Source organism: Cuculus canorus, unplaced genomic scaffold (genome assembly GCF_017976375.1).
Source record: "Cuculus canorus isolate bCucCan1 unplaced genomic scaffold, bCucCan1.pri subtelo1, whole genome shotgun sequence".
Classification (NCBI taxonomy): domain Eukaryota; kingdom Metazoa; phylum Chordata; class Aves; order Cuculiformes; family Cuculidae; genus Cuculus; species Cuculus canorus.
In genome coordinates, this window is record NW_026527860.1 from 352,572 (window position 1) to 378,857 (window position 26,286).

The 26,286-nt window shown below is 51.0% G+C and overlaps 2 protein-coding genes across 2 annotated transcripts in view; both read right to left on the reverse strand.

Moving 5' to 3' along the window:
* The window catches only part of LOC128850857 (olfactory receptor 14A16-like), an 18,221-nt gene extending 8,486 nt beyond the window's left edge, over window positions 1-9,735 (reverse strand). Inside the window, exon 1 of the mRNA XM_054055870.1 lies at window positions 9,610-9,735. Coding sequence (XP_053911845.1) covers window positions 9,610-9,735 — 126 coding nt within the window. The remainder of the gene's footprint in view (window positions 1-9,609) is intronic.
* Window positions 9,736-19,165: 9,430 nt separating this feature from the next.
* On the reverse strand, window positions 19,166-19,885 carry LOC128850858 (olfactory receptor 14A2-like; the record flags this gene model as incomplete). The annotated part of the gene is made up of 2 exons (XM_054055872.1): window positions 19,166-19,180; window positions 19,421-19,885. Coding segments are annotated over 2 exons (480 nt in total), but the record flags the coding sequence as incomplete, so codon positions are not given.
* Between the last annotated feature and the right edge of the window lie 6,401 nt (window positions 19,886-26,286).

Below are 26,286 nucleotides of genomic sequence, written 5' to 3' on the forward strand. Positions count from 1 at the left end.
TCTCAACTCTCCACGCTGCGGGTATCTGTTCCATTGAGTGAATTTACGCATTTCATTATAGGTCTTTCGGCCTGGAGTCTGAAAGACACTCAGCTCTCTTCTGTCCCAGACATGCCTTTCTGCTAAGCAAAGGCTTCGCACACATGGGGTTTGGACACTTGGTCCCAGTTTTCCTCATTGCAGGGATGAGGTTGCCTGGTGCCACAGCTGCAGGGCTTCAACCCCAATGGGCAGCAGTGCCCTCAGCCAGGGGCACAGGCAGGAGGAGATGGAGCTGTTCCTGTGGGAGACAGAGCTGGGCCATGGTCACAGAGCTCAGCACAGAGAGTCTTCAAGGACAGCATCCTCCATGCTCAGCATGGGTCCAGACCGAGATTCAGTCTCAGGTTGAAAGGCCATTCAATGGCCCCATGATGAGTGTTTGCTGCTTCAGACCTGTGTGGGCACTGATGAATTCAGGCAGAGCAGGTGAGGAGAGATCTGAGATCCTCTGTCTTCCTCTTTGTCCCTGTCTTCCCCAGCAAGTTCTCTCAGGCCACTGTGACTCAGGATGGGACTCTGGAGGAGATGGAACAGCGGTGTGTGGGGAACAAGTCAGGGATCACTTGAGCAAACACAATCCTTCCCAGCCTGCGGGTCAGGAGAGAGATTATCCCAGGGAGCTGAGTGAGCAGGACGATGTCCCAGTGAGGCCACTCTCCATCATTTTCACAAGGCCATGGAGACTCCCTGACCAGTGGCACTTCTTCCACTTTGCATGTCCTTTCCAGAAAGGGCCAATGGATGAGCAGGGGAGCTAAAGTCTGTGCCCCAGACGTTTTCCCCTCAGATTCTATTTCTGAAAGAGAAGTGGATTGGATTCCCTTTGGGCAGATTGTGTCTCACCACCCTTCTATTACCAAACTCCTCTATGACCTGAATATTTGGGACCCAACTATTCTATGACCCAATTCTTCTATGACCTAACTCTTCTAAGACTTTTCTATGACCCGATCCTTCCTTCTCCTGACTAAACTCTCATGCTTCTATGACTTGACTCTCCCATGACCCACATATTTTATGACCCTTCTAGCACCCAGGTGGTTTATGGCCTGAGACTTCTGTGACATAACACCTCTATGAATCTTTTGGGACTGAATTCTTCTATTACTCCTCTATGATCCGTCTCATCTATAACCTGAGTGTTCTTTGACCCATCCTATATATAACCTGACACTTCTGTGACTCGAGCCTTCTATGACCTTCTATGACTTGACTATTCTCTGACTCTTCTATGACATGACTTTCTATGACCCATGGCTTCTATCCCTCTTCTGTGATGCAAATAATCTATGCCCTGACACTTCTATGACCTGACTCTTCTAACCCGACCCTTCAATGACTCAACTGTTCTATGAACCAACCCTACTATTAAGTGACCCTTCTATGATCTGACTCCTGGATGACATGATTCTTGAATGAGCCACCAGCTGTGTTTTTAGGACTACTATCACCCAAAATTCTATGACCTTTCTATGACCTAGTTGTTCTATGACCCAACACCTCAATGACACAACTCCTTCTACAACTCTTCTCTTCAATGAGCCTTCAATCATTCATATCTTCTATGAACCAACTCTTCCACCATCCCACTCTTCTAGGACTCCTCTGTGCCTGACCCTTCTAAAACCCGAGCCTTCTATGGCACAAGCCTTCCATGACCCAGTTCTTCTATGATCCTTCTACAGCTTGCTATGACCTGGCTCCTCTACAACCAGAATAATCTATGACCCGACCATTTTATGACCTGACACTTCTTTTATCTGACTCTTCCATGACCCTTCTATGACCAAACTCTTCTATTATCCCAATCAACTCTCATGTGTCTGTGACTCGACACTTCTATTACGAGAAAATTCTGTGACCTGAGACTTCTATCACCCAAACATTCTATGAATCTTCTGTGACTGAAATCTTCTATTGTTCCTCTACACCTGACACAACTATAACTCAACTCTTCTGTGACCCATCTCTTATACGACCAGGCCCTTCCACGACTCAAGCCTTCTATGAGACAACACGCAATTCTATGACCTGACTGTTGTCTGACTTATCTATGATGGTAGTTTCCATGACCTGACTCTTCTATGAAACTTCTGTGGCCAGATTCTTCCATCACCGGACTGTTCTATCACTCTTCTGTGACCCAAATCTTCGCTGACACAACCCTTTTGTGACCTTTCTATGACCAAACCCTCCCAAAACCCAAATAAACTCACACTTCAATGACTCAACTCTTCCATGCCCTAAATATTCTATGATCCATTTATGACCTGAATCATCTATGACCCAGTTCTGCCATGAGAATTCTATGACCCAACACTTCTATCAACCTTCTATGACTGCACTCCTCTGTTACACCACTATGATCCAACCCTTCTATCACCTGACAGCTCTCACACAGAGGTTTTCTGCAACTCTTCTATGAATCAACACTTCTATGACTCTGCCCTTCTAAGACCTGAACCTTCTACAACTGCATGGATCTTGGTGTGAGAGCCTTGGCATCTCATGTAACCCTACAGGCCTGTGTTTGGGATGACATGGAATAACTGCTCCCAATTTAGTTCAGCAGTGTGAGAATGTTCATGACAGCAGCGTCATTGCAGTCAAAGCCAGATCTGCCTGCCCAGGGCCTGGGGGTCAGGCCTTGGCCTTTCTGCTTCACCGAGCAAACCCAGGATTTTCTCAGCATCACAGCTGCCTGCACAGTGCCTTTGCCTGCCTGCAATCATGGCCTCCAATTCTCGGCTCTAACGAGTCCCTGGGGAAGCTTTGTCACTAACCATCCTCACTGAGACCAATTAATACTTCAAGGAACTCTGAATTCTGCTTTTGACTTCTTGAGAGCTTTCTTCAACCTCCTCTCAGCAGCTGAGGTTCAAGGACTCATCAGCAAATCCACCCTGGGTCTCATTAAAATACAGAAAGCCTTAATGAGCTCTTTGTCTTCCTGGAGATTTCTCCAGGTCTTCAAGCCTTGTACATCTCCTTGGAGTCATTTCCCAGTGTGGTTAAAGAGGAAGATTTCAAAGTGCACCTAAGAAATACATGTTTTTATTTAAGTTCATTTTACCATTCTTTTCAGAATCATAGAATGGTTTGGGTTGGAAGGGACCTTAAAGCCCATCCAGTTCCAACCCCCTTTGCCATGGGCAGGGACACCTGCACTGGACCAGACTGTTCAAGGCCCAATACAACCTGGCCTTGAACACTTCCTGGCAGGGGGCATCCACAGCTTCCCTGGGAGACCTGGGCCACTGCCTCACCAACTTCTTTGTAAACAATTTCTTCCTAATGTTTAATCTAAATCTTTCCCTCTCCAGTTTAAAGCCATTCCCCCTTGCCCTAACACTCCATGTCCTTGGAAAAAGTTCCTCCCCAGCTTTCTTGGTGACCACCTTCAGCTACTGGAAGGCCACTATAAAGTCTTCCCGAAGCCTTCTCTTCTCCAGGCTGAGGAATTTCCAGGAGAAATTCACATTACTTTGTAAAATCTCTATTGAAAGAGCACAGAATTGGTGAAGGTCTCTTGTGAGTGAGGACAAGCAAGCACCAGGGTGCCCAGGTCCATCTCCTCAGAGCACTCTTCAGCCGGCTGATCTCTGCCCATGCTGCTCCATGGAAGTGATTTTGACTTGTGGGTTGAGCTGAAAATAGTTTAATAGCTGAAAGAAAAAAGATAAAGACTTAACTAATCCAAACCCAAAACCATTGTAAATGCCATCACTTCCCACCTCCCTCAGGCAGACAGAAATCCTAACAGTATACCATCACCCATCACCTCGAACAATAAAAATCTCTGTTTCTTCTGTCCACCGATTTTTTTCGCTGAGAGTGGCATTCTATGTTATGGGATCTCCCTCTGGTCAGTCGGGGTCAGCTCTCCTGGCTGTGTCCCCATGACAACTTCTTGCCCACCCTCAGCCACTCCCTGGGAGGGAGCAGAGTGAGCAACTCCTGATGCTGTGCAAAGGAGACAATCACTGCCCTCACTCTTCTGGCACCAGGACGATGCCACAGGACCCAAAGGGTCTCACCGTTCAAAAAGAAAGTGGAGAAACTGGAGAGGATCTGGAGGAGGTCTGCCAGGATGGAGTTAGGGGCCCACAGCATGAGGTGTGAGGGCACACTTAGGCCTCCTGTGGAGGCTCAGGACAACCTGCTAAGTGAGTCTCTACATCTTCTGCTCCTAGAAAAACTTAGGGAATAATAGAGCTCAGGTGACCTCCAGCCCAAAGCCCAGCTCCAAGCAGCACTAGCTCTGATGTCAGACCAGGCTGCTCAGTCCATGTCAGCATCCACAGAGAGTGTTTAGACATCAACAAGTCACCAAGGCTACAAATAAAGGAAAGGACTTTGGCATTTGACCGGCTCCATGAACACGTCTATTGGTCAGGCACACCTTCTGTGATACCTGGGAATGTCCACCTTCTTGTGCAGATGAGTGGGATCCTTCGGCCAGACTCCCGGCCCATCTCCAGCCCATGAGGTGCTTTCAAGAATGGTTGTGGAAGAGTCAGGTAATAGAGGAATTGGGTCTTAGAAATGTCATAGGTAAGTAAGTTCATGAGGCTTGGGTTATAGAAGGGTCAGAGAGCAGTCAGGTGAAAGAATGTTTGGGCCACATATGGAGGTGGTCACTGAATGGTCCCAGAAGTGTGAGGTCATAGAAGAGTAATAGAAGAGTTATAGGAGAGTTGGCTGATGGAAGGGCAGGGTCAAAGGTGTCATGTCACAGAAGAGTAATAGAAAAATGAGGTCATTGAAGAGTAGTGTCATAGAAAATTTGTCATAGCAAGGTCAGAGACGTGTTGCATCATACGAGAGTCACATAAAGGTGATAGAATGGTCAGGTCATAGAAGTATTGGATCAGAGAAGAGCTGGGTCATAGTACTGTTAGATCATAGAACCATAGAATCATAGAATGACTAAGTTGGAAGGGACCCACTGGATCATTGAGTCCAACCATTCCTAACACTTCCTATACCATGCCCCTCAGCATCTCGTCTACTCGTCCCTTAGACACCTCCAGAGAGGGTGACTCAGCCACCTCCCTGGGCAGCCTGTTCCAGTGCCCAATGACCCCGTCAACACTTTTTTCCTGATGTCTACCTGAACCTCCCCTGGCGGAGCTTGAGGCCATTCCTTTCAGGAAGTTGTAGAGAGCAATAAGGACTCCCCTCAGCCTCCTCTTCTCCAGGCTAAACAACCCAAGTTCTCTCAGCCGCTCCTAATAATACTCTTTTCTCCAGCTCCCTCACCATCCTCATTGCTCTTCTCTGGACGCACTTTAGAGCCTCAACATCCTTCTTGTGGTGAGGGGCCCAGAACTGAACACAGTACTCAAGGTGCGGTCTCACCAGTGCTGAGTACAGAGGGAGAATAACCTCCCTGGTCCTGCTGGTCACACCGTTTCTGATCCAAGCCAAGATGCCATTGGCCTCCTTGGCCACCTGGGCACACTGCTGGCTCATGTTCAGTCGGCTGTCAACCAACACCCCCAGGTCCTTCTCCTCTAGGCACCTTTCTAGCGAGACTTCTCCTAGTCTGTAGCACTGCATAGGGTTGTTGTGCCCCAAGTGCAGGACCCGGCATTTGGCCTTGTTGAACCTCATGCCATTGGTCTCGGCCCAGCAGTCCAGCCTGTTCAGATCCCTTTGCAGAGCCTCCCTACCCTCCAGCAGATCCACGCTTTTACCCAGCTTAGTGTCATCTGCAAACTTGCTGAGGGTGCACTCAATGCCTTCATCCAGGTCATTGATAAAGACATTGAACAGAGCTGGACCCAGTACCGAGCCCTGAGGAACCCCACTTGTGACTGGCCTCCAGCTGGAGTTAACTCCATTGACCACCACTCTCTGGGCCCGGCCATCCAACCAGTTTTCAACCCAGGAGAGTGTGCGCCTGTCCAGGCCAGAGGCTGACAGTTTCTGAAGCAGAATGCTGTGAGAAACTGTGTCAAAGGCTTTCCTGAAGTCCAAGAAGACTCCATCCACAGCCTTTCCCCCATCCAGTAGTCGAGTCACTTTGTCATAGAAGGCGATCAGGTCAGTTTGGCAAGATCTGCCTTTCGTGAACCCGTGTTGACTGGGCCTGATCACCCGGTTCTCTTGCATGTGCTTCGTGATAGCACTCAAGATCACCTGTTCCATGACTTTCCCCGGCACTGAGGTCAGACTGACAGGCCTGGAGTTCTCCGGATCCTCTCTGCAACCCTTCTTGTAGATGGGCACAACATCAGCCGCCTCCAGTCCAGTGGAACTTCCCCAGTCAGCCAGGACCTCTGGAAGATGATGGAAAGGGGTTTGGAAAGGACATCCACCAGCTCCTTCAATACTCTTGGGTGGATCCCATCCGGCCCCATAGACTTGTGGGTGTCGAGCTGGGCAAGCAAGTCTCTAACCACCTCCTCTTGGATCATGGGAGCCTCATTCTGCTCCTCTAACTCCTGGGTTTGTACACAGGGGGAACAACTTTCCTTACTATTAAAGACTGAGGGAAAGAAGACATTAAGTACCTCAGCCTTATCCTCATCCCCTGTTGTTGTTGTTCCTTCTGCATCCAATAGGGACTGAATATTCTCCTCAGTCCTCCTTTTCTTGTTAATGTATTTTTAGAAAGATTTTTATTATCTTTCACAGATTTAGCCAATTTGATTTCTAATTGGGCCTCAGCCCTCCTGATTTTTTCCCTGCATGATCTCACTTCCTCCCTGTAGTCCACCCAAGATGCCTGTCCCTTCCTCCAAAGCTCAGAGACATTCTTCTTCTTTTTGATGTATATCAGGATCTCCCTGCTCAACCGAGCTGGCTTTTTCCCCCCCACCAGCTCCTTTTCCAGAACACAGGGATGGCTTGCTCTTGAGCTACTAGTATTTCATTTTTTAAGAGCGCCCACCCAGCCCTCGTGGGCTCCCTTGCCCTGAAGGACTGTCTCCCATGGGACTTTGCCAACCAACCTTCTGAACAGTCCAAAGTCTGCCCTCTGGAAGTCACTTCTGTGACTATTGAGTGACCCAATCCTTCTTTGAACTGAAACTTCTATTACCTGGCTGTTCTCTGACCCTTATATGAACCAACTCATCTATGATGCTTCTAAGACCCATCCCCTCTATTACCCGACTCTTCTACAACCTTTCTCTGACCTGAATCTTTCGAATCTCCTTTGACCCTACTATGAAACTGCATTGATTTGATCCTTCAATGCCCCAGTTCTTTAATGAACCGCGTCTTCTATGACCCCACCATTCTATGAGCCTGACCCCTCTAGAGGATCTCACAGTCAATGTGTCAACCAGGTGCCTTCTGCTGCTCTGTCAGAGACACTGCCAGATGTGAGCTTCCAAGCCCCCTTCATGGCCTGTGCCTTCCTACTGGGTGATGGGTTCTTGAGACACACTGGGCCACATGATACCTTGTCCACCCAAGGGAATGTTGGGAAGATGAGCCAAGGGAGGTTTAGGTTGGATATTAGGAGAAGGTCCCTTCACACTCACAATATTCTATGATTCTAAGATTCTTTATTTTTCCTCCAAAGAAACCAACAAGTATTACTACACAAATAAAACATAATGTGGAAAAGGATCGCTGGTGTCGTTTCATCATAAATCGATCCCTTTGGAATTTAAGACACTTGAAGGACTTTGGAAAGGGACCTAAGAGTCCCCATCCCGTTATCTTCTCCTTCTCCTTCCCCTTGGCTTTGGCTGAACAGAAGAGGCAGTCTGGCATCCGGGCTGTTCCTCAGCAGCCTGGTCCATCGTCTTGGATCTGCCAGGGGAACGGAAAGGGCTTTTCTCTTTGAGGGCCCTTAGGAGACTCTTGCTTCTTGGGGAGACGGACGGTTCTGACTCCACGTGCCCTTGCTGAGGACGGGCAGGGCTCTTCTCCTTGGAGGCCTCAGCGACCCCAGACTGGGAGGGGACTCTTGCGACTTTCTTCTGTAAACTGGAAGTCTGTAAAGGAAAAGAAAAGCAATTTTCTTTAGTGACGGAAGAGGCCAGCAGAGACCCTGGGTAGGAAAGGTGTCGCAGACTGCTCAGAGACAGAGGTTTTTGTGGTGAACATCCAGCCCGCTCAGCAGCTCAAGAGTGGGCCCCATCCAGGCAAAGCAGAGGGAGAAGCCCTCTCTGCTGGACAAAGAAACCAAACACAGCAAGAGGAGTGTTCCGCTGGCTTTGCTCTTACAAGACAAGGGCGAATATTCTCTAAGCTCTCCAGACCAAGGCTCCCCCTGCAGCGTTCCTGCACGGGGACGGTGGCAGAAGGCCAAGGAGAAGCGAGCCTCTCCGGCAGGGGAATGCCAGCACCCAGCACTGGAGCGGCACAGGCCAGAGGAAGCCTTCCCAAACAAAAGGTGAGAGCAAACACATCTTTCCTGACATTTTGTTTGATAACTTCTATCTCGGGAGGTGATTGAGCCCACGCATTCAATGGAAGATCAAAATAACACACGACAACGTCTCACTCAACCCTCTGTGAACAGCTCTGCAATGTCAGGAGGATTCCTGCCTGGAAAAGGGACTTCCTCCTCCTCATCCTCCAGCCCTCGCCCTTATGTCACCACTCAGCCTCTCCCACAGCATCTGTGCCTCTCGCATGTCGGCATCGGTTCGATGCTGCAGCAGATTCGCCGGGTGCTCGGGAAACTCCTGGCCTGATCAGGAGCCAAGCTGGGAGGGAGCCAGCCCTGCCCTGAGGATTTGCTTCCCAGGGCTCACTGCTGAGATCCAAAATTCCTCTGCTCACGCACACAGAACCATTTCCAGGACACAATCCAAGAGCTGTCAAGTAATTTTTCTCCAGCTCTAAGCCAATTCCCCTCAGAATGAGTGAGGTGCACACAAGCCATCGGCAGCAGCCTCGAGGATCCCCTCAGCCTGTGTTTTGCCAAGGGACGCTTGCTCTCCTCAGCCAGACTGGGGCACAGGCGTGAAACCATGAACCCCAGCTGGCTGAGAGATGCTCCGAGCAGGGTCTGTGTGGGGCTGCTCTTTCTGGCTCTGAACAACACCCTTCTCTTGGGCAGATCTCACAAACGCTTTTGGAGATGGATGTCAGTGTAGGAACAGCATTGCCCAACAGTTATTGGCCTCACAAGCGGCTTTGGTGGCAGCTGAGGTGCTGGTAACCCACAGGGCTCTGGCTGTTTCCAGAAAGGACGCCCCATCTGCCCGATCACTCCCCAGAGCTGAGCCCTCATGGTGTGAAGGCCAAAGGCAAAGGCAATATCGACCTCCAGGGACTGCCCAGGGCATCTGCTCTGCGCACCAACCCCCTCAGCTCCACTGTCTGCCGGCACACGGCACAAAGAAACGGGCAGAGCTCAAGGTGTTGGAACCCCCTCCTGCAGCCCTGAGTGCTGATGATGCCTCAGCAGCTCTGGAGGAGCCCCAAACACAGTCCCACACATCCCGGGCAGGGAATGAGCCAGAAATACCAGACCCTGCCTGTCTGAGTCTGCGCTGGCATCTGTCGATCGCTGCTGGTGTGCAGCTGGCCCAGGAGCACCCAGGAGTTCCCTGAGGACACGACTTCCCCGGCAACGTGAACCCTGGCGGCACTTACCTGGCTCTGCCCTTCGAGCTGGAAGGAGGCCTTCTCCTTCTGCAGCTCCTTGCGCTCCCGCTCCAGATCCTCCCACCATCTCCGGAGCTGCTGCTCACGCTGAGCCAGCCTGGCCTCCTTCTCCATCAGCTCCTTCTCCCAGGCTTCCCTCTCCTTCTTCCTCTTCTCTGGGGAGGTCTTGGACATCGGTGACCCTGCTGGCAGCAGGGAGGCTGAGGTTTCACTCTCTCGGCATTCCTCCTTCGCTAAGATGGGCAGGTTATGAGGAACACACGCTGCTGCTCTGGCTGATGCATCTTTCTCCTGCCCTTCCTCCTCTTGCTTTTCCTTAGGGCTCAGTGCATTTTTCTTCATACGGGAGTAGATCCACCAGCACCCCAGAATTCCCACCGCTCCAGGAACGGCATAGAACAGAACGTCACGGAAGCGTAAAGCCATGCTGCAGAGCCTCAGTTTTTCCCTAGAAGGAGAAAGAGAAATCTTTGTCAAATGGTCACAGGGAAGGGAATGCGAAGCCTGAAGTTCTATCAAGGCCTTCAGGTATTTCTGTGAGCACAAACAGGCTCGTTTTCCAGCTGCTCTGTACATCTCCATCTCTGCTCCACCAGCAGGACACGGAACAGGAACCTCACCTGAGACCAGGGATACCCGGACATTGTTCACCAGGGCACTCATCACTCTCCCCTCACCTCGATGCTTAAAACAATTCCCCTCCTTTCTGTGAGTGCTCCCTGCTGCCCGCTCCTGTGGTCAGAATTCCTGCAGGACCGCCCTACGAGCTGTCTCACAGCCACACCACAAATTGACCACAAACAGAGAACTCCCATCACTCCCCTCTCAGCAGTTTCTGATGGAGCAGAGCCCCATTCTTCTCCACTGCCCTGTTCAGCTGCACCAACTGCATGGACAGTTCTCCCGCACCATCCTGTGGCGCAGGACGGCAGCAGCAGGACACCCAAGGATGGACAGGGCTGTCCTCAAGTCCAGCAGATAAAACGCTTCTGTACCAGAGATGATCAGCTGGGACAATCCAGACCCAGTGTGAAGCACTGGATGTGCCACGGAGTTCCCTCTCAACATGCAAGAAGAGAGTTTGGCAAACACTCACTCCAGATATTCAGGGCTCCCTACACCCAGGAAGGTCCATTCTGGGGACCGAATGCTTCAAGGCTCCACCAGAAGAGAGACCAGGACAACTCCCAGGTGTTGGAGGCCCCGTGCTCTGCAGGGACAGACCTGACCGTGCTGCCGCTCCCTGCCCCCTCCACATCCCGACTGGAGAGATTACGCCACCAAACCCCAAAATCAGGGGAAATCCGGATTGCAATTAAGGACTGCACTGAATGATCCCAGAGCAAACAAGCAGGCAGCTAAATTGGAAGGGAGCTTCAGCATCCAGGCCAGGATGGCTCCCTACACAGCCTGGAGTCAGCGATACAGCACTCGGAAACAAATCTGATCGGGGTGAAGGAGCACAGGGCAGGGCTGGTACAGTTACACCAAAACAGGACCCCCTGGGCTGGGAATGTCTCCCATGTGGAAAATAACCAGGAGCACAGGCTCCAGGTCCTAGGAGGCACCAGAATAGGAGCTGACAGAACCCTCAAGAACTGGAGGCCCTGCCATGGAGATTAACCTTCGAGCAATGACTGCGCAGAAGCAGACACAGCCAGACCTGACCTACCCCGGCCGTAGGGGAGAGTTTCCTCTCCGGCAGAACCGGCACCAGACAATGAGACGGCTGAACCGCAGCTGCTTTGTTTCTCACACACAGAGCAAGGCGCAGGCAGCTCCCAGCGGAGAGACCACCTGCCTCCTCCAGATCCTCCTGGAGAGTGAGTCCAGAGGGTGCTTGTCCTGGACAGCAGAGAGGTCTCCGAGGACACAGGGCAGCATCACAGAGGATGACATCACAGAGGCCATGGCCAGTGGACCTCATTTTCTTGCAGAAGTACTAAAGGGGGAATCTGAATTCCTACAGATGGATTGGGGATTCCATTTTCCTTTACCACCTCTGCCGAGTGGTAATGTATAAAGGATGAAGCAGACCCTCAAAAGACAAAGTGCCAAATTATGCCAAGAGACTCATCTCAAACAGACAGAGGTTTTGCCGTCAGCCTTAGTGCAAGTCAGGGTAACCCCCGGGCAAGAGGAAAAGGGAGTCCTTTTGCAGTGCTGTATGGAAAACCATCCCCAGAAATTGGTCTCGCTCACCACAAGGAAGAAATGGGTCTAAAAGGGGGAGGAATGCTAAGAAGCTTTTGATCTCCTGTCCCATGTTTGATTCCCTTCAACAGAAATCTGAATCATCAAACCCCACTGCCATTAGATCGTCAGTACGTCACCCTCAGCCAGGAGGTAAAAGCAGCAATGGAACCAGGATGGTGAAACAACAATTTGTGTGGGTTAGGATTGTCCCTAAAAAGATGGTTACAGAGTTTGGTACAAAACGTAATGGCATTTGTGAGAATTATGCTGATGGTTTGCATCATGTTTGGGAGTTTAAAAATGTGATTATTGCACTAATTTCTCCCATCTCGACTATCGCTTCTCTGGCAATAAGAATTACAGCCATGGGATGGATCTGAGACTCATCCGACAATAAGGAAGATCGATCCATGAACGAGTCTCAATGGGGGACTTGACAGAAGAGAATCAGGTGTAAAACCACCACTGAAGCCATGAAGCAGCTAATGCTGCTGGGAGCTCTCTGAGCTGGGTCAGCATTTGCTAAGGACTTGTAGAATGTAATTAAACTTTTGTGTGTGATAAATGAGAAGAATAGGGAAGGCCTTGAATCAAGAGTCCCTGTGTTCCAGCCTGGTCAGATTCCTCTGCGAGCAACCACTGTGCGGAAACTGGAAAACTGGAACAACACTCAATTCCACCTTGCTGCACCTTAGAGGGTTGGAGAGCTCGTAAAGGATCTGAGGAGTTTGAGGACTGTGGGAGCACAGGGAGGCACAAGAACAGGAGCTGACAGAACCCTCAAGAACTGGAGGCCCTGCCACGGAGATTAACCTCCGAGCAATCACTACACAGAAGCAGGCATGGGCACACCTGACTTACCCTGTCCGTAGGGAAGAGTTTCCTCTCCGTTGGAACCGGCACCGGGCACTGCAATGGCTGAACCGCAGCTGCTTTGTTTCTCACACACAGAGCAAGGCGCAGGCAGCTCCCAGCGGAGAGACCACCTGCCTCCTCCAGATCCTCCTGGAGAGTGAGTCCAGAGGGTGCTTGTCCTGGACAGCAGAGAGGTCTCTGAGGACACAGGGCAGCATCACAAAGGATGACATCACAGAGGCCAGAACCATGGTTTGGGTTGGAAGGGATCTCAAACATCCATCTAGTCCACGTTCCCGCCCCCGCAATTCTCCACCCCCCCCGGCCATGGGCAGCAACACTTTATACTCAGTCAGGTTCTCAAAGCCCCATCCAACCTGACCTTGAACACTACCAATGATGAGGCATCCTCATCTCCTCTGGGAAACCTGATCCAGTGTTTCAGCATCTTTATCATTAAAAGCCCATTTAGATATTGAAAGGCTGCAATAGGGTCATAGAATCATAGAATCTCCAGGTTGGAAAGGACCCACTGGATCATCGAGTCCAACCATTCCTAACACTCCCTTAAACCATGTCCCTAAGCACTTCATCCACCCATTCCTTAAACACCTCCAGGGAAGGTGACTCGAACACCTCCCTGGGCAGCTGTTCCAGTGCCCGATGACTCTTTCTGTGAAGAATTTTTTTCTGATATCCAGCCTGAACCTGCCCTGGCGGAGCTTCAGGCCATTCCCCCTTGTCCTGTCCTCTGTCAGTTAGGAGAAGACCCAAGTTCCCTCCTCTCCACAACCTCCTTTCAGGTAGTTGTAGAGAGTAATAAGGTCTCTCCTCAGCCTCCTCTTCTCCAGGCTAAACCAACCCAGGTCACCCAGCTGTTCATCGTAAGACTTGTTCTCCAGCCCCTTCACCAGCCTCGTTGCTCCTCTCTGGACACACTCCACAGCGTTAACATCTTTCTTGTGGTGAGGGGCCCAGAATTGAATACAGGATTCGAGGTGCGGTCTCAGCGGTGCCGAGTACAGAGGGAGAATAATGTAATAACCTCCCTGGACCTGCTGGTCACGCTGCTTCTGATCCAAGCCAAGATGCCATTGACCTCCTTGGCCACCTGGGCACACTGCTGGCTCATGTTCAGTCACTGTCAACCAACACCCCCAGGTCCTTCTCCTCCAGGCAGCTTTCTAGCCACACTTCTGTCAGTCTGTATAACTGCATAGGGTTGTTGTGCCCCAAGTGCAGGACCCGGCATTTGGCCTTGTTGAACCTCATGCCATTGGTCTCAGCCCAGCAGTCCAGCCTGTTCAGATCCCTCTGCAGAGCCTCCCTACCCTCCAGCAGATCCACACTTCCTCCCAGCTTAGTGTCATCTGCAAACTTGCTGAGGGTGCACTCAATGCCTTCATCCAGGTCATTGATAAAGACATTGAACAGGGCTGGACCCAGTACCGAGCCCTGAGGAACCCCACTTGTAACTGGCCTCCAGCTGGAGTTAACTCCATTGACCACCACTCTCTGGGCCATCCAACCAGTTTTCAACCCAGGAGAGTGTGCGCCTGTCCAGGCCAGAGGCTGACAGTTTCTGAAGCAGAATGCTGTGAGAAACTGTGTCAAAGGCTTTCCTGAAGTCCAAGAAGACTACAGCCACAGCCTTTCCCTCATCCAGTAGTCGAGTCACTTTGTCATAGAAGGCGATCAGGTTAGTTTGGCAAGATCTGCCTTTTGTAAACCCATGTTGACTGGGCCTGATCACCCGGTTCTCTTGCATGTGCTTCATGATAGCACTCAAGATCACCTGTTCCATGACTTTCCCTGGCACTGAGGTCAGACTGACAGGCCTGCAGTTTCCCGGATCCTCCCTGCAACCCTTCTTGTAGATGGGCACAACATCAGCCAGCCTCCAGTCCAGTGGAACTTCCCCAGTCAGACAGGACCACTGGAAGATGATGGAAAGGGGTTTGGAAAGGACATCCGCCAGCTCCTTCAATACTCTTGGGTGGATCCCATCCGGCCCCATAGACTTGTGGGTGTCGAGCTGGGCAAGCAAGTCTCTAACCACCTCCTCTTGGATCATGGGAGCCTCATTCTGCTCCTCTAACTCCTGGGTTTGTACACAGGGGGAACAACTTCCCTTACTATTAAAGACTGAGGCAAAGAAGGCACTAAGTACCTCAGCCTTATCCTCATCCCTTGTCATTGTCATTCCTTCTGCGTCCAAGAGGGACTGAATATTCTCCCCAGTCCTCCTTTTCTTGTTGATGTATTTGTAGAAAGATTTTCTATTCTCTTTCACAGGCTTAGCCAGTTTGATATCCAGTTGGGCCTCAGCCCACGAACTTAGTGAATAAGAGAGCTCAGGTGACCTCTAGTCCAAAGCCCAGCTCCAAGCAGGGCCTTGTCTGAGGTCAGCCCAGGCTGCTCAGTCCATGTCAGCATCCACAGAGAGAGTTAAGACATCAACCAGGCACCCAAGCCATGATTACAAGAAATGCTTTCGACAATTACCGGCTCTGTGAACACATCTGTCGGTCAGCCATGCCTTCTGTGATACCTGGGAATGTCCACCTTCTTGTGCAGATGAGTGGGATCCTTCTGCCAGACTCCTGGCCCATCTCCAGCCCATGGGGTGCTTTAGAGAAAGGTTGTCGAAGAATCAGGTAATAGAGGAATTGAATCATAGAAAGGTCATAGGTGAGTGAGGTCACATGAGGCTTGGGTTATTGAAGGGTCAGAGAGCAGTCAGGTCAGAGAACGCTTGTTCCGCATATGGGGGTGATCACTGAATGGTCCCAGAAGTGTGAGGTCATAGAAGAGTCATAGAAGTGTTAGGTCATTCTAGAGTAAGGTCACAGAAAGTTCAGAGAAGAATCATATGAGAGTGGAGTCGCAGAAGGATCGGATCATAGAGGAGCTGAGTCATGCCAGGGTAATGGAAGGGTTGGGTCGTGGAAGGGTCAGGTGACAGATGTGTAGGTGTCACAGAAGAGTGACACAGAAAAGTGCCCAGGAGAGGACACCACCAATGGTGGCTGAGCTGTGTGACCATGCAGGGGGAGGACACGCTGCAGTGGGTGTGAGGGGCAGAGCCCAGCCCTGCAGGTGCAGGAGAGAGGAGCTCGGTTGGTGCCCTCAGTGGCACAGGCGGACTGGGAAGGTACTCCAGGGTGCTGACCTCTCCCATCACCAATTCCAGCATGGGCCACTCCCCCCAGCCGATGGGTGAGCTTTGCTCTCTGCCCATCTTCTCCCTCCTGCTGGACTCGGTGCCAGGTGAACAACAGCCCTGCCCGGCCTCTCTTCCTGCCCAGAGCTTGCAGAGCCCAGAGCAGGGCTGTGTGCAGAGCCCAGCATGGGACACGGCTGGGGACTGGCTGGGACCTCATCGCACTCTGCAACTGCCTCAAGGGGGGCAGTGGAGGGGAAGGGGGTGATCTGATCTCTCTGGTGACCAGCAGTGGTACACGAGGAAATGGAATGAGGCTACACCAGGGGGAATTCCAACTGGACATCAGGAAAAGGTGCTTCATGGAGAGGATGCTCGGTCACTGGAACAGGCTCCCCAGGGATGTCATCATGGCACCAACCCTGTCAGACTTTGAGGAGCATCTTGAGAAATACCTTAGTCACGCAGTTTCATTTGACACAGTTGTGTGAGGGTCAGGGAGTTGGACTCGGTGATCATTGTGAGCCCCTTCCAACCAAACATATTCTAGGAGCCTGTCATCTTCAAGCTCAAAAAATAAGTGGTCCATTCACTACCCTTCCCATGACATTTCTTCTTCCTGACAGTCGGTCTCCACCTGCCAAGGTCCACTTTGTGAGTCTTTTTCCTCTCCCCTAACATCACGCTAGCTCTCTGGATCTTTCTGTATGTGGTTCCTACCAGTATATTCCCCACCTGCATTTGCTTCTCTCTGTACTTGGCGCTTGATTGCAGGCTGCTTAAGATCTATTTCTGCACACAGCACATCACCCCAGCCGCCACCAAACCCTCATCCAGTCACAAATTGCACTACTAAAATCAGGGTTTGTGCACATTGAGAAATTTACAGAAACTTCAACAAATTCCTCCAGTCCTGGTGGGCAGAAGGAATGGTAAACAGCGCAAGGCACCCCCTTACTCTAAGGGATTTGTGTCTGTGTCGCTGCAGGGGCAACAGAAGGGACACAAGGGATTTGCCCCAGAGAGGCTCTCAGCAGGATCCTGGCAGGTGCCAAAGTGCAAAGGACCCGTGGTGCCCCCTTACCGTAAGGGATTTGCCCGGGGACGCTGCCGGCACAATCCTGGCCTGAGGAGGCTCCCCTGTGTCTTCCACTACTCTGACTCAAATCGGGACACTTGTTAATCACACGACTGCTGCTGCCCTTTCAGCTTCTCCCCTAGATATGACCCTGTGCTGCTGCTGTCCTCTCCTGTCCTCAAAGAGAATGGACATGTCCACCTGTATCCAAGCCTCTCTCCCTGCTCAGCTCCTATGGGGACTTGGGCAGAGGTCCTTTCCCAGCTGTCTTCCTGCTGGTGGCCTGTCACCTCCAGAGACAGAACTGACCTCACCGTCCCCTTCACAGCCAGACGCTTATGACTGGATTAGGAGTTTCTGAGACACAATTGACATCTTAACCCCCTACCCATCCATCTCCTCCTTATGGGCCAGGACCTGAGCAGGTAAAATTCTGCTTGCTTAAAGCAAGTTTATCAAATGTGTTTCCTGCTACTGATTGGAGTGGAGAAACACTCTTCACAACACCTACTGACTTCATGTTGACACATTTTAGAGCTTATTTTTTGCCTCTTTTTTCTTTTCTTCTTCCTCTTCCTTTTCTGTCTTCAAAAACCACTCTGAGTGGATGATTCACTGAATCACAGAATAACTCAGGTTTGAAGAGAGCCCTGAACATCCCCTTGTCTCACCTCCTGTTCAAGGCAGGATTATGCAGAAGAGCTTGTTCAAGGCCTCCACCCAGCTTTGCATCATCCACAAAGGAGCTGAAAGTGTGTTACATCACATCACATCACATCACATCACACAGGGGGATAATGAAGATGTTCAGCAGTGCTGACCCAAGTGCTGGTCACTGGGCAATGCCACCAGGAACTGGCAGCATGGAAGGCTTTGTCCAACTGATGACATTTGGGTTTGGTCATTCAGCCAAATTCCCACCCACGTCCACTTCTTCAGCCCAGACAGCCCCACTCTGGCTCTAAGGACATCACAGGAGACCATGTCTAAGGCCTTTCAGAAGTCCATGTCCACAACATGCTCTTGTCTTCCTGCCCATTTTGTATCAGTAACACGTTTCCTGTCCTCCAAGGTCCTGGAAATGGCTGCAGGAAGTGTGCCACCCCCTTCCCAGTGTCGGGGGTAGCCTGAGCTGCCTGTTATTCTCCCAGTCCTCGCTCCTGCTTTTCCTGGAGATAAGTGTGACATCTGCCTTTTCCAAGGACCTCAGAACTGCTCTGACTGCTCTGCACCTTTGAGAGCACATTCAAGGGTCACAGGGAAGGGTGATGCAGCAGAGAGATTTTGTGCTCCGAAGAATTGCTCAATGTGTTAAACTGAGGACATCTCACCTCACAGACGATGCACATGCTCACATATCATCTGTACAAAGAAAGCATGGGCTCCTCATTCCGTGACCTTCCATGGAGGGACAAAGAACATCACCAATGTGGAGTGAGAGGCAGTTGTTGGGGGTTGTGAGGGGCTGTCCAGGACAATAACACAGGGAAATTCCCTGGGCTGACAAGTGCACATGGGCGCAGACCAGACCCTGCTCTGCTGGTCCCGATGATCTCCCAGAGGAGAACAAATAATGTCTCCAAGCTGGGGTGAGAGGGAAGTGATGGGAATGGTGGTTTTGAGGGGCTACTGCAGGATTATGGTCCTGAGGCAGGATCTGTGGGTGCTCCAGTGCACACGGGCACAGACCAGACCCTTCTCTACTGATGCTGAACATCTCCCAGAGGTGATCTGGCTGTGAAAGAAAACAATAGTCTTCTCAAACCCATCACACCTGCAGAGTTTATCTTTACACTGGTGTTTTCATCTAGGGCTCAGGTTTTGGGCATGCCCTTGAGGGAAAACCCTCAAAAAACCCCTAAGCCTTCAGTCTCTGCCCTGAGGAGATACCTTTGCTCTATGGAAAGGCTGTTGTGGAGGCAGCTCTGTCCCACAAGTGCCCACTGCCTGTCCCTGCCTGCGGGCACAGCACTGCCACGCAGCACCGCTGTGACCAAGCTCAGAGCCCTCAGGCCTTCCAGCAAGGCAAGGGGTGAGGAGGAGAGTGTGGAAGGGGAGAGAGAACAGCTCAGGGAGATCAAGCGCTGGTGCCTGGCAGGGCTGCCGTGCTGGGACTCTTTCCCCTCCAGGAAACTGCCCTCAGGAACTGTTCCTGCAGCTCCAAAAAAGCCTTGGAGGAAAGAGATCAGAAAAGAAAGGTCCATAAATATATCTTTATTTTGTTGAAACATACAGAAAGCACAGCTCCTCATTTACACAGCCGGTCTCTGAGAAAAGAGAAGAAAGGAGTGAATTAAGAACAGAATGACAAGATTATCAGAATTGACAAATCAGCAACACCTACACCAAATACAGAAGTCAGTCTGGGCCTGTCATCAGTTGCACGATAACTGCAATGCAGAAGGTGATGAGCAGCTCATTGCTTAAGAGAACCATCCAGTTATCAGTTTCCTCACTGCATCCTTGAGCTGCTGGTTCCTCAAGCTGTAGATGAGGGGATTCAGTGCTGGAGGCACCACTGAGTACAGAACTGACACCACAAGGTCCAGTGCTGGCGAGGAGGTGGAGGGGGGTTTCAGGTAGGCAAACCCTGCAGTGCTGATAAAGAGGGAGACCACGGCCAGGTGAGGGAGGCACATGGAAAAGGCTTTGTGCCGTCCCTGCTCAGAGGGGATCCTCAGCACTGCCCTGAAGATCTGCACGTAGGACACCACAATGAAAACAAAACATCCTAAAAATAAACAGGCACTAAGTACAAGAAGCCCAACCTCCCTGACAGTAGAAGTGTGAGCAGGAGAGCTTGAGGAATCTGATGGAATTTCACAGAAGAACTGTTCCACAGCATTGCCCTGGCAGAGGGGCAGGGAAAATGTATTGGCTGTGTGCAGCAGAGCATAGAGAAACCCAGCGCCCCAGGCAGCTGCTGCCATGTGGACACAAGCTCTGCTGCCCAGGAGGGTCCCGTAGTGCAGGGGTTTGCAGATGGCAACGTAGCGGTCATAGGACATGATGGTGAGAAGAGAAAACTCTGCTACAATGAATAAGGCAAACAGAAAGACTTGTGAAACACATCCTGAGTAGGAAATAGTCCTTTTGTCCCAGAGGGAATTGGCCATGGATTTTGGTACAGTGGTGGAAATGGATCCCAGGTCAAGAACAGAGAGGTTGAGGAGGAAGAAGTACATGGGGGTGTGGAGGTGGTGGTCACAGGCAATGGTGGTGATGATGAGGCCGTTGCCCAGGAGGGCAGCCAGGTAGATGCCCAGGAAGAGCCAGAAGTGCAAGAGCTGCAGCTCCCGTGTGTCTGCGAATGCCAGGAGGAGGAACTGGGTGATGGAGCTGCTGTTGGACATCTGCTGCCTCTGGTCAAGAGGCACTGTCAAAAGGCAACTGTGAAAAGTTAAGGGAGAAGTCACTGTGCAAAATCAAAGCCATTTCTCCTTCCCCTCTCCCTGCTGCTCACACACTGTCCCTTTTCTCGCAGCCCTTCCTTCAGCTCCGTGCCTGCAGCCCTGCTCGGTGCCGGCTGAATGTGCCGGGAGGAGCAGAGCCTCTGCCCGCTGGCTGCGAGGAGTCAGCCCTGCTCTGCAGCAGGGGGTCATGGGGACAGTGGGGACAGGGGACACTGCTGGGGATCAGCTTTGTCCTGGGGAACTGCTCTGGGTACAGAAAAGCCTGGCAGCATCTGCACTGGGCAGTTCTCGTGGCTGTCAGAACCACTCAGCATCTCTGCTGCAGTCTAGGAGCAGAGAAGCAGTCCTGCAAGGTGAGAGCATTCCCTGTGGCTCAGTGCAGAGGGAGAGGAGCTACTCTGTCCCTCAGAGCAGTCTGAGCTTCCCTGGGATTGGACCCTTCCTACATGGAGGGGATCACACTCCTATGTTCCTTTGAAAAAACACTAGGCTCTACTTCACACCACTCAAAGTCTCGCCCTTTCCTAAGGTCTGAGCACCCCACTTTCAGCCCAGGACACGCACGGATCCTTTCACCCAGCCAACAACAGATTCTCTCTTGCAGCATCTCTGCATTTCTCCATGAGGCTTTCAGGTAACACCAAGATGCTGTGGTAAACATTTGCATAATGGAGGGAAGCTCAGAGCTTGGAAGGAAACCTCAAGGAGAGACAAATGTCCTCAGGATGGCATTTGGTTACAGGAGATTCAGCTCCTTCCCCAGCCCCACTGACTGCATTGCCCACAGCCTCACAGCTCAGAGCAAAGCTGGGACACGGGTTCCCATGGACACAACGGCAGGAAAGGAGCCACCAGGGCAGTGGGTGACTGTACAGCTGCAACTGCCATCCCCAGAGAGCCTGGCAGTGAGAATGAGAGAACAACAGCAAGAACAGAGACAAGGGGAGAAACAGGGAGAAAGAGAGTGAGGGTCTGGCTGCGAGAGGCCAGGGCAGAGGCAGCCGGGCACACAGACAGTGTTCCCCTTCCCCAGCTGTGCTCACCCCCTCCCAGACACCAACCTTGCCGGGCAGTTGCTCTCAGCCCCTGTGCTCTGGAGAGGGCACTGGAGCTGTGGCTGCAGAGGAGGGGGTTCAGCCCTGGAGCCCAGAGCCCTGAGGGCAGAGGCTTTGCTGGGTGGGAGAGGAGGCCAGGGGGCTTGCTCAGAGGAAGGGGCTGCCCTGGAGGGGAGCACACACAGCTGTCTGAATTCTCCCTCCCACAACATCTCTGTATTAATTCTCCTCTCATTCCGTGATCCAATGCCTTCTGATGGACATTTTCCTCCTGAGTGGTATTTCCCTGTCCATGCCTTCTCCCTGTCAGTGCTCACAGACCCCATCTGACCCTCTCTGCTCTCCCCCAGCCCTACACAAACCTGCCTGTTTGCCGGGTAAAGCTGGGCACAGGGTCTTGTTTATAAGCAGAAAAGGACAGCACAGACTGAGCCTGGTGGGTCCAGCAGAGGTGATGCTGGTGGTGTCCGTGGGCAGAGGAGCAGCTGGAGACACTTTAGGAGGCTCCTATCAGACCTACTGACCCCTCAAGGACACAGCTCAGGAGTCTCACTGATTTGTTCAATCATGACAGCCTTTATTTTTCCTCTTTTCCACTGAAATTCCCCAAGGGCAGGAAAGTGAAAAGGGAAACTCAGGAGAGTTCCTTATCTTTAATGTTATCACTGCCCTGATCTTCCTTTAGAATGTCCTCTTAGAAATATCCTGAAGGCATTTGGAGCTGTGAGCAGCCCTGACTCACACAGCACCTCCTGAAAGCAGAAAGACCCTCTCCTGCCAGGAGGTGCTTCTTCCCCCCATACCTTCTCCTCTGTCCCTCCATGGGGAACTCCCCGGGCAGGCTGAGCACTGACTCTGTTTTTCCTCTCCACTGGAGAAACTGCAAGAGCCCTCCTGACAGATCCCACAGGCTGTGGCTGTGCCAGATTTAGGAGATCCCTCCAGGAACAGCACCTGCATTGTCCTGCACCCAGAGACTCACCTGGAGAAGGGCTGTGAACATTTTTCTCCAAATGAAGCCTCCTCTTTCCTCCCACCCCACGCTGCCTTTCCCCTCTCTGTGCCTCCCTCCTCTCCCCTCGCTGCCTGCAGGCAGTGCCCTCAGCCCTGCTGGGCTTTGCAGAGGAGCTGCTCCTGCCCAGAGATGGCTCTTTGTAGCGCTGCCCACTTGCCACCAGCTCCCTCCGTGCCAGGAGCCCAGCCCAGCTCAGCAGCAGAGGAGCAGCCCAAGGCAGCCCTTTCTCTGCCCCCTCGGGGCTCCCTCCAGGTGTCCCTGGGGCTCCAGGGAACCTGCTGAGAAACAGCCTGAAGCCATCCCTGATGTTCCCTCTCTCAGCTGGCAGAGACACTTCTGTCCTGCAGTGTCATTGTTCCTGTTAGAAAAACAGCTGGCCATGAAAATCAATATTTTTGTCCCAGCATTAGACAGGACAACCGGAAGGTGGAAGGGAGTGATCTCATTCCTCTAAATTGTGGGGAACTATTCCATTGAATGAATTCAGGAATTTTATCCTGGGTCTTTCGACCTGGCTCTGGAAAGACACTCAGCTCTCTTCTGTCCCAGACACGTCTTTGTTCTAAGCAAAGCCTTCACACACACGGGGTCTGGGCGCTTGGTCCAGGTTTCCTCATGGCAGGGATGAGGTTGCCTGGTGGCACAGAAACAAAGACCCCGTCTGGCCACTGCTGAATCAAGGAAGAGCAGGTGTAGACTCAAGCCTTCTATGAGACAACACGCAATTCTATGACCTGACTGTTGTCTGACTTATCTATGATGGTAGTTTCCATGACCTGACTCTTCTATGAAACTTCTGTGGCCAGATTCTTCCATCACCGGACTGTTCTATCACTCTTCTGTGCCCCAAATCTTCGCTGACACAACCCTTTTGTGACCTTTCTATGACCAAACCCTCCTAAAACCCAAATAAACTCACACTTCAATGACTCAACTCTTCCATGCCCTAAATATTCTATGATCCATTTATGACCTGAACCATCTATGACCCAGTTCTGCCATGAGAATTCTATGACCCAACACTTCTATCAACCTTCTATGACTGCACTCCTCTGTTACACCACTATGACTCAACTCTTCTATCACCTGACTTTTCTCACACAAAAGTTTTCTGCAACTCTTCTATGAATCAACACTTCTATGACTCTGCCCTTCTAGGACTCGACTCTTCTACAACTGCATGGATCTTGGTGTGAGAGCCTTGGCATTTCCTGTAACTCTACAGGTTTGTGTTTGGAATGACATGGAATAACTGCTCTCAATTTAGTTCAGCTGTGTGAGAATGTTCATGACACCAGCGTCATTGCAGTCAAAGCCAGATCTGCCTACCCAGGGCCTGGGGGTCAGGCCTTGGCCTTTCTGCTTCACCAAGCAAACCCAGGCTTTTCTTAGCATCACAGCTGCCTGCACAGAGCCTCTCCCTGCCTGCAATCATGGCCTCCAATTCTTGGCTCTAACGAGTCCCTGGGGAAGCTTTGTCACTAACCATCCTCACTGAGACCAATTAAGACTTCAAGGAACTCTGAGTTCTGCTTTTAACTTCTTGAGAGCTTTCTTCAATCTCCTCTCAGAAGATGAGGTTCAAGGACTCATCAGCAAATCCACCCTGGGTCTCATTAAAATACAGAAAGCCTTAACGAGCTCTTTGTCTTCCTGGAGATTTCTCCAGGTCTTCAAGCCTTGTACATCTCCTTGGAGTCATTTCCCAGTGTGGTTAAAGAGGAAGATTTCAAAGTGCACCTAAGAAATACATGTTTTTATTTAAGTTCATTTTACCATTCTTTTCAGATTCATAGAATGGTTTGGATTGGAAGGGACCTTAAAGCCCATCCAGTTCCAACCCCCTTTGCCATGGGCAGGGACACCTGCACTGGACCAGACTGTTCAAGGCCCAATACAACCTGGCCTTGAACATCTCCAGGCAGGGGACAACCACAGCTTCCCTGGGAAACCTGGGCCACTGCCTCACCAACTTCTTTGTAAACAATTTCATCCTAATGTTTAATCTAAATCTTTCCCTCTCCAGTTTAAAGCCATTCCCCCTTGCCTTACCACTCCATGTCCTTGCAAAAAGTTCCTCCCCAGCTTTCTTGGTGACCACCTTCAGCTACTGGAAGGCCACTATAAAGTCTTCCTGAAGCCTTCTCTTCTCCAGGTTGAGGAATTTCCAGGAGAAATTACATTACTTTGTAAAATCTCTTTTGAAAGAGCACAGAATTGGTGGAGGTCTTTTGTGAGTGAGGACAAGCAAGCGTCCTGTTGCCCAGGTCCATCTCCTCAGGACATTCCTCAGCTGGACAGGTCTCGGCCCGTGATGATCCATTGAAGTGTTTTTGACTTGTGGGCTGAGCTACAAATAGTTCAATAGCTGAAAAATAAAAGATAAAAACCAACATAATCCAAAACCAATACTAATGCAAATGCCATCAGTTGTCACCTCCCTCAAGCAGACTGACACCCCACCAGTCTACCACCACTTTGTATCTTGGATGACAAAACCTCCACTTCTTCCTTCTCCTGCCAAACTCTTTTATCACTGAGCATGGCATCTATGTTACGGAATATCCCTCTGGTCAGTTGGGGGCAGCTGTCCTGGCTCTGTAACCCTGCCAACTTCTTGCCCACCCTCAGCCACTCCCAGGGAGGGAGCAGAGTGAGCAACTCCTGACGCTGTGCAAAGCCAATCACTGCCCTCACTCTTCTGGCACCAGGACGATGCCACAGGACCCAATGAGTCTCCCATTTCAGAATGACAGTGCAGGAACCGCAGAGGATATGGTGGATATCTGCCAGAATCGATTTAGGGGCCCACAGCATGAGGTGTGAGGGCACACTTTGGCATCCTGGGGGAGGCTCGGAGCAACATGCTAAGTGGGTCTCTACATCTTCTGCTCCTAGAAGAACTTAGGGAATAAGAGAGCTCAGGTGATGTCTAGTCCAAAGCCCAGCTCCAAGCAGGGCCAGCCCTTTGCTCAGACTACGCTGCTCAGTCCATGTCAGCATCCCCAGAGAGAGTTTAGACATCAAAAAGGCACGAAGGCCACGATCAAAAGAAAGAATTGTGGCATTTGACAGGCTCCATGAACATGTGTATTGGTCAGCCACGCCTTCCTTAACACCTGGGAATGTCCACCTTCTTGTCCAGACCAGTGGGATCCTTCTGCCAGACTCCTGGCCCACCTCCAGCCCATGGGGTCCCTTAGAGAAAGGGTGTCGAGGAGTCAGGTAATAGAGGAATTGGGTCATAGAAACTTCAAAGGTGAGTAAGGTCACATGAGGATTGGGTTATAAAGGGTCAGAGAGCAGTCAGGTGAAAAAATATTTGGGCCGCATATTGGGGTGGTCACTGAATGGTCCCAGAAGTGTGAGGTCATAGAAGAGTCATAGAAGACTTAGGTCATAGTAGAGCAAGGTCACAGAAGATCAGAGAAGAGTCATATGAGAGTGGGGTCATAGAAGGTTTGAGTCACAGAGGATCTGGGTCATTCCAGGGTAATGGAAGAGTTGGGTCGTGGAAGGGTCAGGTCACGGATATGTAGGTGTCACAGAAGAGCCATGGAACACTTGGGTAATTGAAGGGTCACATCACAGAGGGACTGAAGAAGACTCAGGGTATGGAATTGTTATAGGAGAGTTGGCTGATAGAAGGGCAGGGTCAAAAGTCTCATGTCATAGAAGAGTAATAGAAAAATGAGGTCATTGAAGAGTAGTGTCATAGAAAATTGGTCATAGCAAGGTCAGAGACGTGTTGCATCATACAAGAGTCACAGAAAGGTGATAGAATGGTCAGGTCATAGAAGTGTTGGATCAGAGAAGAGCTGGGTCATAGTACTGTTAGATCATAGAATCATAGAATCATAGAATCATAGAATGACTATGTTGGAAGGGAC